Raw genomic sequence first — 15,808 nt, 5'->3', positions numbered from 1 at the left:
GTTGCTCTGACATCACATGCGATGAAGACCATGGAGTGGCTGCTGCTTCACCACCTGAGGCCACAGGTATGCCCTCGACCCTCTGCAGTTCGCATACCAGGAGAAGGTGGGAGCGGAGGATGCCATCATCTATATGCTACACCGATCACTCTCCCACTTGGACAGAGGCAGTGGTGCTGTAAGAATTATGTTTCTGGACTTCCCTAGCGCCTTCAACACAATCCAACCTCTGCTCCTTAGGGACAAGCTGACAGAGATGGGAGTAGATTCATACCTGGCGGCATGGATCGTGGACTATCTTACAAACAGACCTTAGTATGTGCATCTCGGGAACTGCAGGTCTGACATTGTGGTCAGCAACACAGGAGCGCCGCAGGGGACTGTACTTTCTCCGGTCCTGTTCAGCCTATATACATCGGACTTTCAATACAACTCAGAGTCCTGCCACGTGCAAAAGTTCGCTTATGACACTGCTGTCGTGGGCTGCATCAGAAGTGGGCAGCAGGAGGAGTATAAGAACCTCATCAAGGACTTTGTTAAATGGTGCGACTCAAACCACCTACACCTGAACACCAGCAAAACCAAGGAGCTGGTGGTGGATTTTAGGAGGCCCAGACCCCTCATGGACCCCGTGATCGTCAGAGGTGACTGTGTGCAGATGGTGCAGACCTATAAATATCTGGGTGTGCAGCTGGATGATAAATTAGACTGGACTGCCAATACTGATTCTCTGTGCAAGAGAGGACAGAGCCAACTATATTTCTTTAGAAGACTGGCGTCCTTCAACATCTGCAATAAGATGCGGCAGATGCTCAATCAGACGGTTGTGGCGAGCGCCCTTTTCTACTCAGTGGGGTGCTGGGGAGACAGCATTAAGAAGAAGGACGCCTCACGCCTGGACAAACTGGTGAGGAAGGCAGGCTCTATTGTAGGCATGGAGCTGGACAGTCTGACATCCGTGGCAGAGCGACTGGCACTCAAAAGGCTCCTATCAATTATGGAGAATCCACTGCATCCACTGAACAGTGTCATCTCCAGACAGAGGAGCAGCTTCAGCGACAGACTGCTGTCACCATCCTGCTCCACTGAGGAGATTGTTCCTCCCCCAAATTATGCGACTCTTCAATTCCACCCAGGGGGGTAAACGTTAACATTATTCAAAGTTATTTTCTGTTTTTACCTGCATTTTTATTACTCTTTAATTTAATATTGTTTTTTGTGTCAGTTTGTGAATTTCCCCTTGGGATTAATAAAGTATCTATCTATCTAACTATCTATCTATTATATAGTGCCTTTCATTATCTATCTAAATTCTATTTTTAAATTACTGAAAAATTAAATTAATAAAAAATATAAAAGGAATAAAACATCCAAAATAAATATTTTAAAGATTCATGAGAAAAAAAAAAAAAAAAAGATAAACGGCAATGACTGTGAAATAAGAATGGGCACAGCCAATAAGATGATTTATTCAGTACAGTGATCCCCCCTCGATTGCGGTGGTTGCGCTCCAGAACCCCCAGCAAAAGGTGAAAATCCGCGAAGTAAAAACCATATGTTTATATGGTTATTTTTATATATTTTTAGCCCTTATAAACTCTGCCACAATCTTATAAACATTTCCCGGACAGTTATACAGCATAAACCGCCTTATTACGTCCACTTACAACTTGTTTCGCGCCCTGGTTAAAAGGACACTGCGGCCATAGATCTTATATTCTTTTCATCCTTTTTAATATAACGAACTGTGGACTCATTGATGCCGTAATGGCGTCCTACAGTGCCGTAGCTGTTTCCTTCCTTCAACATATCCAAAACTTTTACCTTTTCGGCAATCATTAGCATCTTCCGTTGGCGCTTGGGCACGGCCCCAAAGGCAGTAGCAGGAGCAGATCATTTTGGAGACATAACGAAGGGCTTGACTACACACAAAGATAAACACAAAAGAGCACAAAAGTTAACTCTGTACACAGCGGAACACACTGATGCTTAATGAGCGAGACGAGATGCTGGCTAACGCAAAGCAGAATCAAATGCTGCTCCGTCGCTGAGCCAACAGCACCCAGGAACTTAACGGCATGCTCTGATTGGGTAACTTCTCAGCCATCCGCCAATAGCGTCCCTTGTGTGAAATCAACTGGGCAAACCAACTGAGGAAGCATGTACCAGAAATAAAAAGACCCATTGTCCGCAGAAATACGCGAACCAGCAAAAAATCCGCAATATATATTTAGATATGCTTACATTTAAAATCCGCGATAAAGTGAAGCGCGATATAGCGAGGGATTACTGTATTCAAACATGCAGTATGTCTGGAGCCTACTGTCTTATAAATTTGATTATAAAGTTTGAAGTCTTTATCTTTAAAAATCCAACATAAAAACAACACATAGAAATGGCAATGCAATTTCATGTACTCATGCATGCAGCCCTTAATGAATCTGGCAGCATTAAGCAAAGATTGGAAAACCTCGTCCCACAATGAAAAAGAGAAAACCAGCAAACTCTACTATCAAGAAAATTCTGTGATATAGGAGTATAATTTAACTCTGTTAAATAATCTTTGACCTTTTGCTCTCTTACTTACTGTGCACTTTATTACCACAAATAGGTCTTAAGTTTACATTATATTGTATTGTAATATTGTACAATATTACATTGTATATATTGTATCCATATAATGCAATAACACAATCACTGTAAAACGCTGTGCAATATTTTCTTTCATATTATATTTCACCCACTGACTGGCTTACATTTATATATATATATCTTTTGTATTTATTGTTTGTACTGTGCTGCCTTGCGCTGTCTTACCTACTTTCTGTATAAAATGTTTGTAATGAACTTGCATGAACTTGTCTTTTATGCACCTTACTTACTTAATGTGCAGTACGTTAGAACAAAATTAATAAATGAACTATGCCTGGTTAAAAAAATATTAAAATACTTGATGAGGCAGCACTGGAATGCTGTATAATAAATGATTTAATAATAATAATAATAATAATGCATTTTATTAATAGGGGCACTTTACATTAGCAGTAAATCTCAAAGTGCAACATAAAAAAATTAAACAAAGGCAAGGTAAGATAAAAACAGAGATAAAACAACAATAATTCTAGCATTCTTGTTACTAAGCTTTCCAAAATAAAAAAGTCTTTAGCTGTTTTTTAAAACAGCCCACAATCTGCTGTGTTCTTAGGCTCTCTGGTAGGGCATTCCAGAGCCGTGGAGCAGTGGCTGCAAAGGCTTGGTCACCCACTGTATGAAGTTTGGTCACAGGGGGGTGAAGGCGGTGGGTATTTGTAAAACAGAGGTTTCTTGTAGTGGATTGTAATATAAGGAGTTCTTTAAGATATTGTGGAGCATTTCCATGGATACACTGGTGAGTGAACTAACAGAGTTTGTATTCGATACGGAGATGGATAGGGAGCCAATGAAGTGACCGAAGGATTGGTGAGATATGTTCATATTTCCGCACCCTCATCAGGATTCTTGCAGCACTATTTTGAATTTGTTGGAGCTTTTGAAGGCTCTTGTTGGGTATCCCGATGAGGAGTGCATTACAATAGTCCAGTCTGGATGAGACAAAGGCATGAACCAGCCTTTCAGCATCACAGAGGGAGAGGTAGGGATGGAGTTTGGCTATGTTTCGGAGATGAAGGAATGCAATTTTACAAAGGTGATGGATATGTATATCAAATGACAGATGGGAGTCCAACTTGACACCCAGATTTGTAACAGAAGGGTAGAGGGTAATGGTACGGTCAGATAAGGAAATACAATTTACAGAGGAATGAAGTTGATAGGGGGTGCCAATTAAAAGAGCTTCAGTTTTGGTGCTGTTCAGCTTGAGGATTTACTGCCACCTACTGGCTAGTTCTAAAATTTAAACGGAAATCCTAATTTTTTAAGCTATCATTAAACAAATATGCCACCCAAAAATGATTTTTCTTTCCTTTTTTAATGCTGCTTACACCAGGTATTTGTGGTAGTGATGACTGAAAAAGTTTTAATCTATTATTTTCATGGAGTACATCATGTTTATGATAGAATGGCAGTCCATAGTGAAACTCAATCCCATGAGAAACGTGTTATTCCTTGTGCAGATTTTTGTAGAAGCATTTATTTAATAATATTTTAGAACAACATCCATGTTTTATGTGTTGTGAACAAATTCCTGGATAACGGACATGTGGAATATGCAACACAAGTAACGCGAGATTTTTTTTTTTTTTTTATACGGATGTTTTTGATAATAACGTTCGCTGTGGTCCAGCGTTGGTCATCATAGACTGCCATTCTATCAAACTGCTTTATTTCCGTATTCAGTGAAAACAGGAGGTTAAAATTTTTTTCTCTGCCATCTCTACAAGACAATATGGGGCTAATTAACATATAAAAAATAATTTTGGGGTGGAGTATTCCTTTAAAAACATTTTGATGGATTATTTCAAACATTCAGTTCTCATTTGTGACAGACATCCTGTCATGATGCCAGTGTCTTTCTTTTTTTTCTTCACAGCTTTCAATGCACAACAAAACGTAACTAAAATGAAAGGCGACTTTTTGTAGCATAAGATACATTCTGACTCGTGTGTACTTTATCTGTGCTCATTTTCCGAATGGGATGAGCAACAAGAAAAAGGATTGGTTAGAGATGGAGACAGAGAGAGAAAAAAGCAAACACATTACATGTGTACTATTACAGTAGCAGGTAGAGATGGCATTGGTTTGAAATGCAACTGATTTACTAATTGAACATTCATAGAGTGCCACTTTCAAAGATTGTCACCTGCTAAAAGAAGAAACATAAAGAATAATAAACTGTTAGCAGGTAATATTAATCCCTAGTTAAATAATATATATTAAATATGACATACTTTCGGTGGTGTCTAGAGGCTTCTGATAGCTTTGTTTCTGAAAATCCTAAAATTTCAAAAAGAGGGGAAATAAATTAGAAATAGGAGCATAAAAATGAAAATCATGTCCTATTACAAATGAAAAAGATCTCAATAATCAAATATAATTCATATAGATATAAAAGTTTTGTAGACAAAATATGCTTAATGGAACAGAATATTTTTCGTAAACAGAATTCTTTAATTAGAGATAAATCTCAATTTAACACCAGGGTACCTGTGATGGTAATGTACAGTACACTCACAGCAACTATTTCAGAAAAGAAACCATCATTCTGTGTATTGTAAAACCTGTGCTGAATCTTGATACGTTTGTAAAGACTTGCAGCTCTGTCTTGTTTTGTTTTGTTTGCCGAAGCCTGAAATATTACAAACACATTTTAGGCTTGTTTAAAAAAAACCAAAAAAAAAAACCAGCTAAAGTAAGAGTGGTGTGAGGGACACAGCGGGCATCCTTAGCCAACTGGGATGACCTCAAGATGGAAGGACATTGTCTCCCCTAGAGTGCTAGATAGCAGACCCAGATAGCAGGCATTGCCACAGATTCCCACAGGGCACCATGAGACTTGGAGTTTGTCAGCTCAGCCCTTTTGGGTTCCATGGGTGCTGTCAGGGGGTTCTGTGGGGACAGTGGAGCCCTATTTTGTTGGTCTCTCGCTTCACCAGGAAGCGCTTCTGAGCTTCAGCTTCGGAACACCTGAAGTGCTTCTGGATGTAACATAAAAGGAGCTGCCTGACACACTCGAATCAAGCCAGAGTTGGGAGGAAGGAAGACTAAGCTTGCATGAAGAAGTAGAGGAGGCAGTGATCTGAACAGAGAGTGAGAGGAGAAAGACAGAGTATTACAGGGTGCTGTATATTGCTGTGTACTTGTACTTGTGGCTGTGGTGTGGGAAACGATTACTGAGACGTTTTTTCCCCCAAAATAAAAACTTGTATTGTTTTTAAAGCTCGCTTGTGTCCAAGTCTTTGTGTAGGGTGTTTGGGGAGCTGGAGCACCCCCTGGTGTCCACAGCAGATTATAATTTAGTTTTATACTTAGTTACTTAGAACAGGGGTCCTCAATCACGGTCCTGGAGGGCCGCAGTGGCTGCAAGTTTCTTCTCCAACCCAATTGCTTAATAAGAAGCACTTACTGCTCAAGTAACACTTCTGCTTCACTTCAGTTGTCTTGCTCATTATGATTTTGAACCCCTATTGCTTATTTTAGTCTTAATCAGCTGTATTCTTGGTTTTTAATTGCTCCTAATTAGCAATAACATGCTAATGACAAAAGACACCAGCATTTCTCCATTTAGCTTGTTACCATTTACACCTGTGTGTATTTATCATGCATTATTGGGTTTAATTAAATACTTGTGAAGAAAGTGAAGAGAAAAAAGTCAGAGACTGAGAATTACTCCTCCATTTTAGCCTTCAAATCATTTGGATGATATCCTTAGAAAGGGGAGGAAAATCCAGGATATGAGAATGAGCTGACATAGTGGAGTTAAAGAACTAAAAAGCCAATCAAATTCAATTATTGGCAAGAATTGCTTTCTTATTAAGCAGCTGGGTTTGAACAAAAACCTGCAGCCACTGCGGCCCTCCAGGACTGTGATTGAGGACCCCTGACTTAAAACATAAAAAGGCTTTTATTTTCAAATGAAGAATGGGAGTTTAACACAATTCTGTTATCCATACATTTCATTTTACCTTCTTTGAAGCAATTAATTCATCAGATGACTGATACCCATTAGCACACAAAACTTCATTGCCACCAGAGTTATCTATAAAAAAAACACAACAACTTTATATCTACCAAAGTTTCTCAGTGTGACATGGTCTTAACTGGGGAGAGACATTTAGCAAATATAAAAAAAAAAATACTTAAAATTCTTATGAATGAAAAACAAAAACCAAATTTATAGTTCTTGGAATGCACACTGATAACCATCAGTAAAGTTATGATTCTACCATATTTGTTATAATATTGTGCACATCAAGTATACCTTTATGGAAATAAGGCAATTAATAATTAACCTCAGTATAAACCCAAATACACACATCTATCAGAGGTGACATTGTGCAGTAGTGTAAATATCATAATTAAAAGCTTTCTTTAAAAGATCTTTACATTAACTTAAAAAAAATATTAAGAAAGATTAATACTGTATTAGTACGTATGAGTAATAAGGGCAGTATACCATATATACTCACATATAAGTTGGGTCTTGAAACCAAAAAAATCGATCATAAAATCAGACCCCAACTTATACACCCGTTCAAAAATACAGAACTTAATTCTTTTTTTTTTTTTTTATACATCTTCTTGCCTCCTCCAATCTTACATCAGTTTCTCAGATGCATCGAATTTTGTTGCAGCAGCGTAGTTACCAGTTTCTTTCACTACTTCAATGACATTTCATTTAAAACCAGCTTCATATTTCTTCTGATCGAACGTTCCATTGTAGATAAGGGATGTTCTTACGATAAAGGTGTATGAGGGTGTGAGATACAAAAAACACAAAACAGTGCAAACGTCACTTCGGAATAGTTTGGGTATTACTGTGTGGGCAAGAGAGAGACAGAGAGAGAGAAAGAGAAAGAGAGAGAGGGGTTAGGAGCACGCGCAGATACTGCTGCACCCACATAGAAAAAAAAGCAGTGTGCTCCATAGTTACTCTCTCATGCTATTGGTCCAAGAGATTATACTATGCTAACGCCAACCTGAGTTTTCCGCATTCAACTTATACGACCGACATTAGAAAAAAACAGAAATTATATGATAAAATCAAGTCCTGACTTATCCGTGGAAGAACTTATATGCAAGTATATATGGTAGTTGAAATGGGTTAAGAAAGAATTTGTAACAATACGTCCACAGAATTTTTTACTTTCTTGTGTACAAAGTATAGGGAAAGTATTGTAATCATCCAAAAATTCAACCTCGAGATTTTGATGAATCTTGACATTTTAGACCTGCCCGAGTCCAAAAATACCAGTTTTTGGAATTACAGTACGTCTGTGTCTGTGAGTGTGTGTATGTAAACACGAATACTTAAGTACGCTTTCAGTTAGTTCAACCAAATATTGGACACAAATATTAGGTACAAAACGTATATTTCTATCAATATTTGAGCTATTTCTACTAACCAGAAGTGGTACTTTTTTATTCATGCAGCTGCAGAGTCTGATTGATGTTGATGGTTCTTTAATGTACATAATATAAAAATATAATCTTTGTCTTGAAGTTTTCTCCTCAAATATCTATCCCCAAATCTGAGTATACGAGAAGTCGCGGTGAGACCACTCCCGATTTTTTTTTTGGTTCCAAAACTGGAAGCTCCACTAACACCTGCACTACAGTCAGCAGCAACACAAAATCAGGGCACCAAGTAAGAGACACAAAAAGTGGACCACAGGGGACGTGATACAGCAAACCCGTTGAACTACAACTACTTCACACCCACCTCCCTGCACTATTAATAGTATTACAAAAAGGTAGAGAGCTCTTGTTTCTCACAATTCATTAAAAAAACAACAACACAACTAGACAAGCATGAACAAGTGTTCACCTGCTTAATGTTGCAGCTCAAGACTACAGAATGAAGAGCTGGCCTACAGAACTCTTTCTATACAAATGCAGTGATATTCTTACTTTGTAAGAGTTCAGCTTCCAGCGTCTTCTGAACTGATCCCGAAATAGTTGGAGGCCTATTCAGGTCCCAGTTACATTTTGCAATAAGATTTAAAACTGCTTCATCATCATCATCAATAGCAGATAACTTTTTAGAAAGTGAGCTTACATAGGATACCCTAGGCTGCCCAGCCCTGCAAAAAAATAAATAAATAAAGGCAAATAACTAAAGTACAAGAATAAACAAAATTATTACATCATGCGATTTAAGAATTTTTAATAAAAATCTTACCTATTAACTCTAACTTTGAAAAGTGAATCTGAGCAATTTAATTTAGGAGTGCATAAAGTAAATTTGAAATAGAAATTGGATTTTCAGAAATCTTTCTTACTTAATTTAAGACAGTATGATAAATGAGGCATATAGTATCTAAGTAACCTATATAATTTAACTAGTAATGCAATAAAGAAATAGAAAAAATGGATTGATACGAGTTTTAACAGCAGTAACTTTAATTAGAACATGTAATGTCAGCATTTTATAATAAATATATGAATGTAATTGAAACACAAATTGAAATAAAATTTAAAAAAGCTATGAGGACCACAGTTGTTTTACATGCTTATCGATACGCATGTCTACATCTGAATTATTACGTTGTAATGCATTTTCTTTTACTTAATTAATTATTGATTATTTTCTAAAAACAGAATGAAACACAGCAAAACACATTCCATACCTTGGATTGCCGATTTCATTCTGAGGACATTGGTCGAGATTGTCATACAATGTCTCTGTAGAGAAATGCATTATGGCTGCTTTTCGCTCACTGTCCCTCACAGGACGATCATCTACTCAAAAATCAAAGACAAGAAAAAGATTTGTGTGTAAAATTTCAGTCTGGACAATAATGATGGCAGAAAAAAAATTCATTAGCATCCCCCTAGTGCAAATGGCAACAAAATACAAGGAGTACCATTGCAAAATAATACTTAACAGCTTCATAAACTGCATACCTAATTTTCTTAGGTTGGGAAGCATGTGGACAAGGAAAAGACGATAGTCAGGTTCATTCTTTACAACAGGATTCAATCGAAGATCAAGTTCTTTAAGAGAGGACAAGTTGCGGAGATAATACAGCTCCTTTAACAAGGGAATGCAGTTGTAGTATAAATTAAGCTTCTCCAGGTGCTTTAGATGCTGAATGCCCTAAAATTAGACACAAAAGCTTGTCAACTTGTGCTTTATGCAACAAGAGTAGAAAAACACTTAGTAAATTAAACTGTGAAATGCTTGGTACCGTATATACTCGCATTTAAGTTCTCCTGCGGATAAGTCGGGGCTTGATTTTACCGTATAATTACCAGTATTTTATAATGACGGTCATATAAGTCAAATGCGGAAAACTCACGCTATTGATCCAAGAGATTATGATATGCTAATGACCACCTGAGAGAATAACCACAAAGCACACGGCCTTTATTTCCTCTGGTTTTAGGAAGGTAATACCCAAACTATTACAAAGCAAAGATTGCACTGATTTGTGTATTTTGTATGTCACACCCTCCCACACCTTTATTATAAGAGCATCCCTTATCTACGATGGACCATTCGATCATAAGAAAATATGAAGCTGGTTTTAAATTAAAAGTCATTGAAGTGGCGAAAGAAACTGGTAACTGCGCTACTGCAACAAAATTCAATGTCTCTGAGAAGAGATCAGAGGAAGCAAGAAGACGTAAAAAAAAAAAATAATAATTAAGTGTCGCATTTTTGAACGGGCGTACAAGTCGGGGTCTGATTTTATGATCAATTTTTTGGGTTTCAAGCCCCGACTTATCCGTGAGTATATACAGTATTTAAAAGCATTATTCATTTTGCTTGTTTCATTAATATTTAAAAGTTACCTCCAAAGAAACTAATGAATTCCGTGAAAGGTCGAGAGTTTTCAGACGAACAAAGTTTTTAAGTGAATATCCCAAGTGTCCAATTTTTCCTTCATAACTCCCAGGCAGAGACAGTGATCTGACATCCGCTGCAAAGCAAACAAACAAAACTTCACATGTATTTATATGCAAATACTGTTAATTTGAATTACTTCTACACAGTTTCAAGCTCCCTTCTTCGTTAAAATGACTAATATTTATTTTCAGCGCCAATTGACTCTGGTTTCCAAAGCAATTCAAAAAACATTTCGTAAAAGCTAATGTTCTGTTGAAAACTTGTATTGTCCAGTCACTCTGGGTACCTTTGCCTCAAACCAGCAATAATGAAATTTGTCCAATATTACCATCAAGAGTCTTCATTTAAATGCATTCAAAATTTAAATGTGAATAATGGGAAAGAGACCTTTCAATTGGCATCTCCAAAAAGGTGTGGACCTCGGCCATACACAGAACACATCTAGTTCTATATGTGCCAAGCATTCCACAATTTAACTACATATCTTTCATCTATCACATTTATCTCATTTAAAGTTGTCCAACATGTACCCAGACCAAGACCTAACCTGTGCGCACTGCCTTCTAGACCTAGCCACTCTAGGCCATATGTTCTGGGAATGTACTCAATTAACATAATTCTGGGAAAGACTTTGGACAGCTTCAGTGTCACAAGCATTCCTATTCCATTATCGGTGATATTTCATGTACTCCTGGATGGAAATAAGATGCATAGTGAGAAATCAATTGTAATGGTCTATACCAGGGGTCGCCAAGTCGGTCCTGGAGGACCACCGTGGCTGCAGATTTTCATTCTAACCCCTTTTTTAATGAATGTCCTGTTTGTGCTGCTAATTAACTTCTTGTGAATTCATTTTAATTGAATTGCTTTTTTAAGATTTGCTCCCCTGAATTTCTTCATCGTTCCTCTGAATTGCTTCATTTCTTTCCTTAAATAGCACCCAAACAGAAATGAAATGTGAAGTGAGGGAGCCAACAGAATACCAACGAAGTCAGGGCCTAAAACTCCAAACAGTTTCACTCCAACCAGCTGCTTAATGAGGTGCCGATTCTTGTTGTTAATTAAACCAATTCTTTAATTTCATGGCTTGTTGCTGCTCTTGTTGTTCATTAGCAGACATTTCCGAAATTGTCGATTTTCTCTTTCTAAGAGCACTGGTAAAATATTTTCAGATATTGTATGATGGACACCAGTTGTTTTGGCTCATTTGTATCTAATTATTGTTTGGCTGCTAATTAAGGAAAAAGAAACAATTACGGGGTCTGAGTCTTCAAGAGCAAGTCAAATAAAAACAGGTCACTCATTAAGAAAAGGGTTAGAATGAAAGCCTGCAGCGACGGTGGTCCTCCAGGACCTGAGCTGGCGACCCCTGGTCTATACCACATAACCATTACACAGGCCTGATCAACTGAAAGAATCCCAACCCACCATCCCAAGAGGTTAACTGACATTCTAGATTATCTAAAATTAAAAAAAACGAATTCTCTCTTACAGGATATGTCCAAAACTTTTTAAAAACATGGCAAGACTTCATTTATATTTTTTCAGAATGCTGAGCCTGTGATTGACCCTCTTATGTTATTATTTGTTTTATCATATTTTTTACGTCTCTCTTATTTTTCTCTTTATCTTCGGTGGGGGTGAATTTGTTTTTTTTTTTGCTTTATGTTTTTTTTTTTTTTTCTTTCATAAGTATTCATTTGGAAGTAAATAGTTGCATCAGTTAATTTTTTTATTGTTTGTTTAATCACGCCATTGTAATGTTCAGGTTTTAGAAAAAAAAAAAAAAATTAAAAGTGAAATAAAATGATTCAGGTTTTAATGCATACTTGAAACAAACCTCTACTTATTCTTTTTCAGAAATTCTTCTTCTTATTACAGGCTGGTGGGCCTATTTTCCAGGAATTGTGCACAAGGGAGGAACCCACTTTCAGACAATGAATCCAAATAATTCAATTTGCACACCTTTGGGATGTGCTAGGAATCTAGAATGCTGGTTGAAAGCTCACAGACACATAATAATAACTTTTATTTATATAGCACCTTTCCTATGCTCAAGGAAGAATATGCAAAGTTCACATAAACAGTTACTGGTCCAGATTTCAAAACCAGTTGATGGAAAGTGACACAGTAGTGCTAACCTTTGCCACTGCGTTGCTCAAGAGCAAATCTCAGTACACGTCCTTTTCATTTTCTCTGTGTTTGATCAAAATATTTCAGAAGTAACAATGATCATTTTTCACTTTTGTACTAAATATTTTTTTTTTTCAAAGCAAGGAGAATGTATCCCAAAAATGACAAAGCCTAATCACAAATGAAGTAACAAATTAATTTCACGAACATTTACATAATAATATGTCTTTGTTACAATTTAGGCACATGATCTGAATATGCACTCTTGAGTGAGGTCAGTCAGTCAGTCATTATCCAACCTGCTATTTCCTAACACAGGGTCACGGGGGTCTGCTGGAGCCAATCCCAGCCAACACAGGGTGCAAGGCAGGAACAAATCCCCGGGTAGGGTGCCAGCCCACCGCAGGGCTCTTGAGTGTGGTGACAACGTAAAAATAAGCCTTAATTAAGAAAAGTCACTTAAACTGATTTATATCAAACAGAAAGTGTTGCATGAAGTCGACAAAATCGAAAAAGTCACAACTGCAGGTTATAATTAAATCCACACTAATGTCTGATATAGTTTCCTCAATTTATTGAATACATATCATTTTTTCTATTTGACTTAATGCATTAACAGAAACGAATGTCAGACCTACACCCCTTATGTTTTGCATATAAGTCCATAGACAGCAGACAAGGATGTTCTTGGCATTATAGTTTTATCTAACTGTGATTAATTTGTGATTTGTTAACATTACTGAATGGATCTTGTGCAGGAATGTTCTATATCTTACGAGCTGCTGTTAGAAAATTTCATTTCCAAACTCCCTTAATCTTATGAAACTGAAGCTTTGCTCATTTACAGAACTGATTTAACTCCAGAGGACTACTGGCTATCAGGCTCACCGATATTTTAACCTGGATGAAGGAACAGCATCTCTAGCTCAACCTGGCAAAGACAAACCTTCTTGCTATCTCACCTTGTTCATCTATTCAGCACCACATCTCTGTTTAGCTTGGCTCACTACCACTAACCCTCGCCAAGTCAGTACACAATCTTGAGATGGTGGCTAATAACCAGCTGTGCTTCAAAGCCCATGTTGCTACGGTCTCTCCGTCTTGCAGATTCACTCTGTACAACATCGGCAAGGTAAGACCATATCTGAGAGAGAATGCAGCACAATTCCTGGTCTAGATTTCGGTTTTGACATATCTGGACTGCTGCAATTCTCTGCTGGCTGAAGAATCACAAAGCCACTGCAGATAATTCAAAATGCAACAGCACATCTACTGTTCAACCAGCCGAGGTGGGCACATGTCACTGCTCTTTTCAGATCACTACATTGGCTCCACGTATGGAGTTCAAATCCTCGATGTTTACCTACAGAGGAGTCAATGGATCAGAACCTAAATAATTGTGAGGTTCTTCTCCCGCACTCAGGTCTGATGATGCCACCTCTGTGTAGCATCAAATCTCAATCCAGATTCTGATCATGTGTAGCTTCTGGCTGGTAGAATAAACCGCCCACCTCCATTCGAGGTCCCTCGGCGTATTTAGGAAGCGTTTCAAGACTCTCTCGTTTGGTGAATTTCTGTCTAACTGAGCAGTTTGGTTCTTATAACGAAGTACATTCTTAAACTAAACTTCATTTGTGAGCGTCAACTTTGTACCCTCGTCCTGTAACAGCTGTTCCAATTTTCCCAGACTGAGGTTTACGTGATTCTGTTGACCTTATTTATAAGTCGCTTTGGATAAAAGCGTCTGCTATGCAAATAAATGTAAACGCTTTAAATAACAACTGTAGACCATTTATTTAAAGACGCTTGGTTAGGCAACTACAGTATATTACTGCTACTAATACGATAATATATATGTTGCTCACCATGTAAACGGGTACTTCATGGGGAACATATGCCTTGCACATACTATACAGACGATGCAGATATGCTTTATTTAAAGGAGGCAAAACGTTTAAAAAACAACACTGCTGGGCAAAAAGTAAACTGCTGAAGAACCAAAAGCTTGCATACAAAACCGCACAAACCGACTTTTCATGCAAATATGATTAACATATTTTTGTGAACAATCGGCAAACGTGTTATTAGGTATAAACGTACCTAAATTCCGGTGTTGCAGGTTTAATCTTTCCCTGATCCACTGCTCCGTAATTGACAAAGTCTCCGCCGCCATAGTTTCAAAAGGCAGAGGTTGCTGAGTTCAGGCATGCGCAAAGCACACGGCCGACAGCCGTACAGGAACTCGGGCGTCCCTGGCAACAGCAAATGGCATCAAGCGGTGGTACGCGTCGTCTAGGAAACGGACAGCAGAACCCGGAATTCCTGTTAGCTTGGTCATTGGTTAGTTAAACTGTAAGACAAAACGCAGTTAGAATTAACGGTAAAAGTCAGAAAAAAGACGGCGATTTTAAATGTATTTACCAGTTCATGTCTAAATACTTAATGCATGCCTTTGTCGCGATATTGATCTGCAGCAGTTGCTCTGTTCATCAATTAGTAAACGTTACCTTGCTTGGTGTTCATGATCATCGGGTACGCGTTTATATTTCATACAAGCGACCTACTGACTCAGCTATGCTGCCGGACTGATCCACCTTTATAAGAATGCATCAATTCTGTGCGACTCGAGCAGCCGTGAAGAACTGAGGAAGGAGATTTGGTTGGATGGACTGCCGTTGTCAAAGCGCCAAGCCCCCTTATTGTGGCGCTAAAAATGTTCCCCTGCTTTACCTCCCACCCTGAGCCACTCCCATCCTTTCAGATATTCCCAAGACATTTCGGTGGAGGTAACGCACAAGTAGAGATGAAGGGTCTCTGCTTTATTTTTGTGTAAGTGAAGCTTTGCTTTATAGTTTCGTACTGTATTTTTATGCCAGTGTGGATTTTGCATGTAGCCCTCGCGTCTTCATAAGTTTCCCACCTCAAATTTGTCCCGTATGAGTGACCATGAATTCGTTTTATTTTTCTTATTTTAATTTAAATAATGTTTTATTTAAATAATAAAAGTTTACTTAACAAGAGCAACTACAAATAAAGGAGTGAGATATACAAAATTCAGTAATACCTGCACATAACAAATTACTATACGTTTGTGATTGTAAGATATTAAAACACAAAAATGGGAAAGAAAAGAAAAGAAGTGCAAAGTATGAGGCAATACATTTTAAA

The 15,808-nt window shown here is 37.8% G+C and overlaps 1 protein-coding gene across 1 annotated transcript in view; it reads right to left on the bottom strand.

The window, feature by feature from the left end:
- Positions 1-15,368, bottom strand: part of cep72 (centrosomal protein 72) — a 40,719-nt gene extending 25,351 nt beyond the window's left edge. The window contains exons 1-8 of the mRNA XM_028817704.2: positions 15,148-15,368; positions 14,741-14,990; positions 10,453-10,580; positions 9,562-9,754; positions 9,285-9,396; positions 8,566-8,738; positions 6,621-6,694; positions 4,887-4,932 (exon numbers count right to left, since the gene is read on the bottom strand). Of these exons, the coding sequence (XP_028673537.2) occupies positions 4,887-4,932; positions 6,621-6,694; positions 8,566-8,738; positions 9,285-9,396; positions 9,562-9,754; positions 10,453-10,580; positions 14,741-14,813 (799 nt within the window). The 5' untranslated portion in view covers positions 14,814-14,990; positions 15,148-15,368. The remainder of the gene's footprint in view (positions 1-4,886; positions 4,933-6,620; positions 6,695-8,565; positions 8,739-9,284; positions 9,397-9,561; positions 9,755-10,452; positions 10,581-14,740; positions 14,991-15,147) is intronic.
- Between the last annotated feature and the right edge of the window lie 440 nt (positions 15,369-15,808).

The sequence above is a fragment of the Erpetoichthys calabaricus genome, chromosome 13, assembly GCF_900747795.2.
Source record: "Erpetoichthys calabaricus chromosome 13, fErpCal1.3, whole genome shotgun sequence".
NCBI lineage: Eukaryota > Metazoa > Chordata > Cladistia > Polypteriformes > Polypteridae > Erpetoichthys > Erpetoichthys calabaricus.
This window is presented reverse-complemented; position numbering and strand designations above follow the sequence as displayed.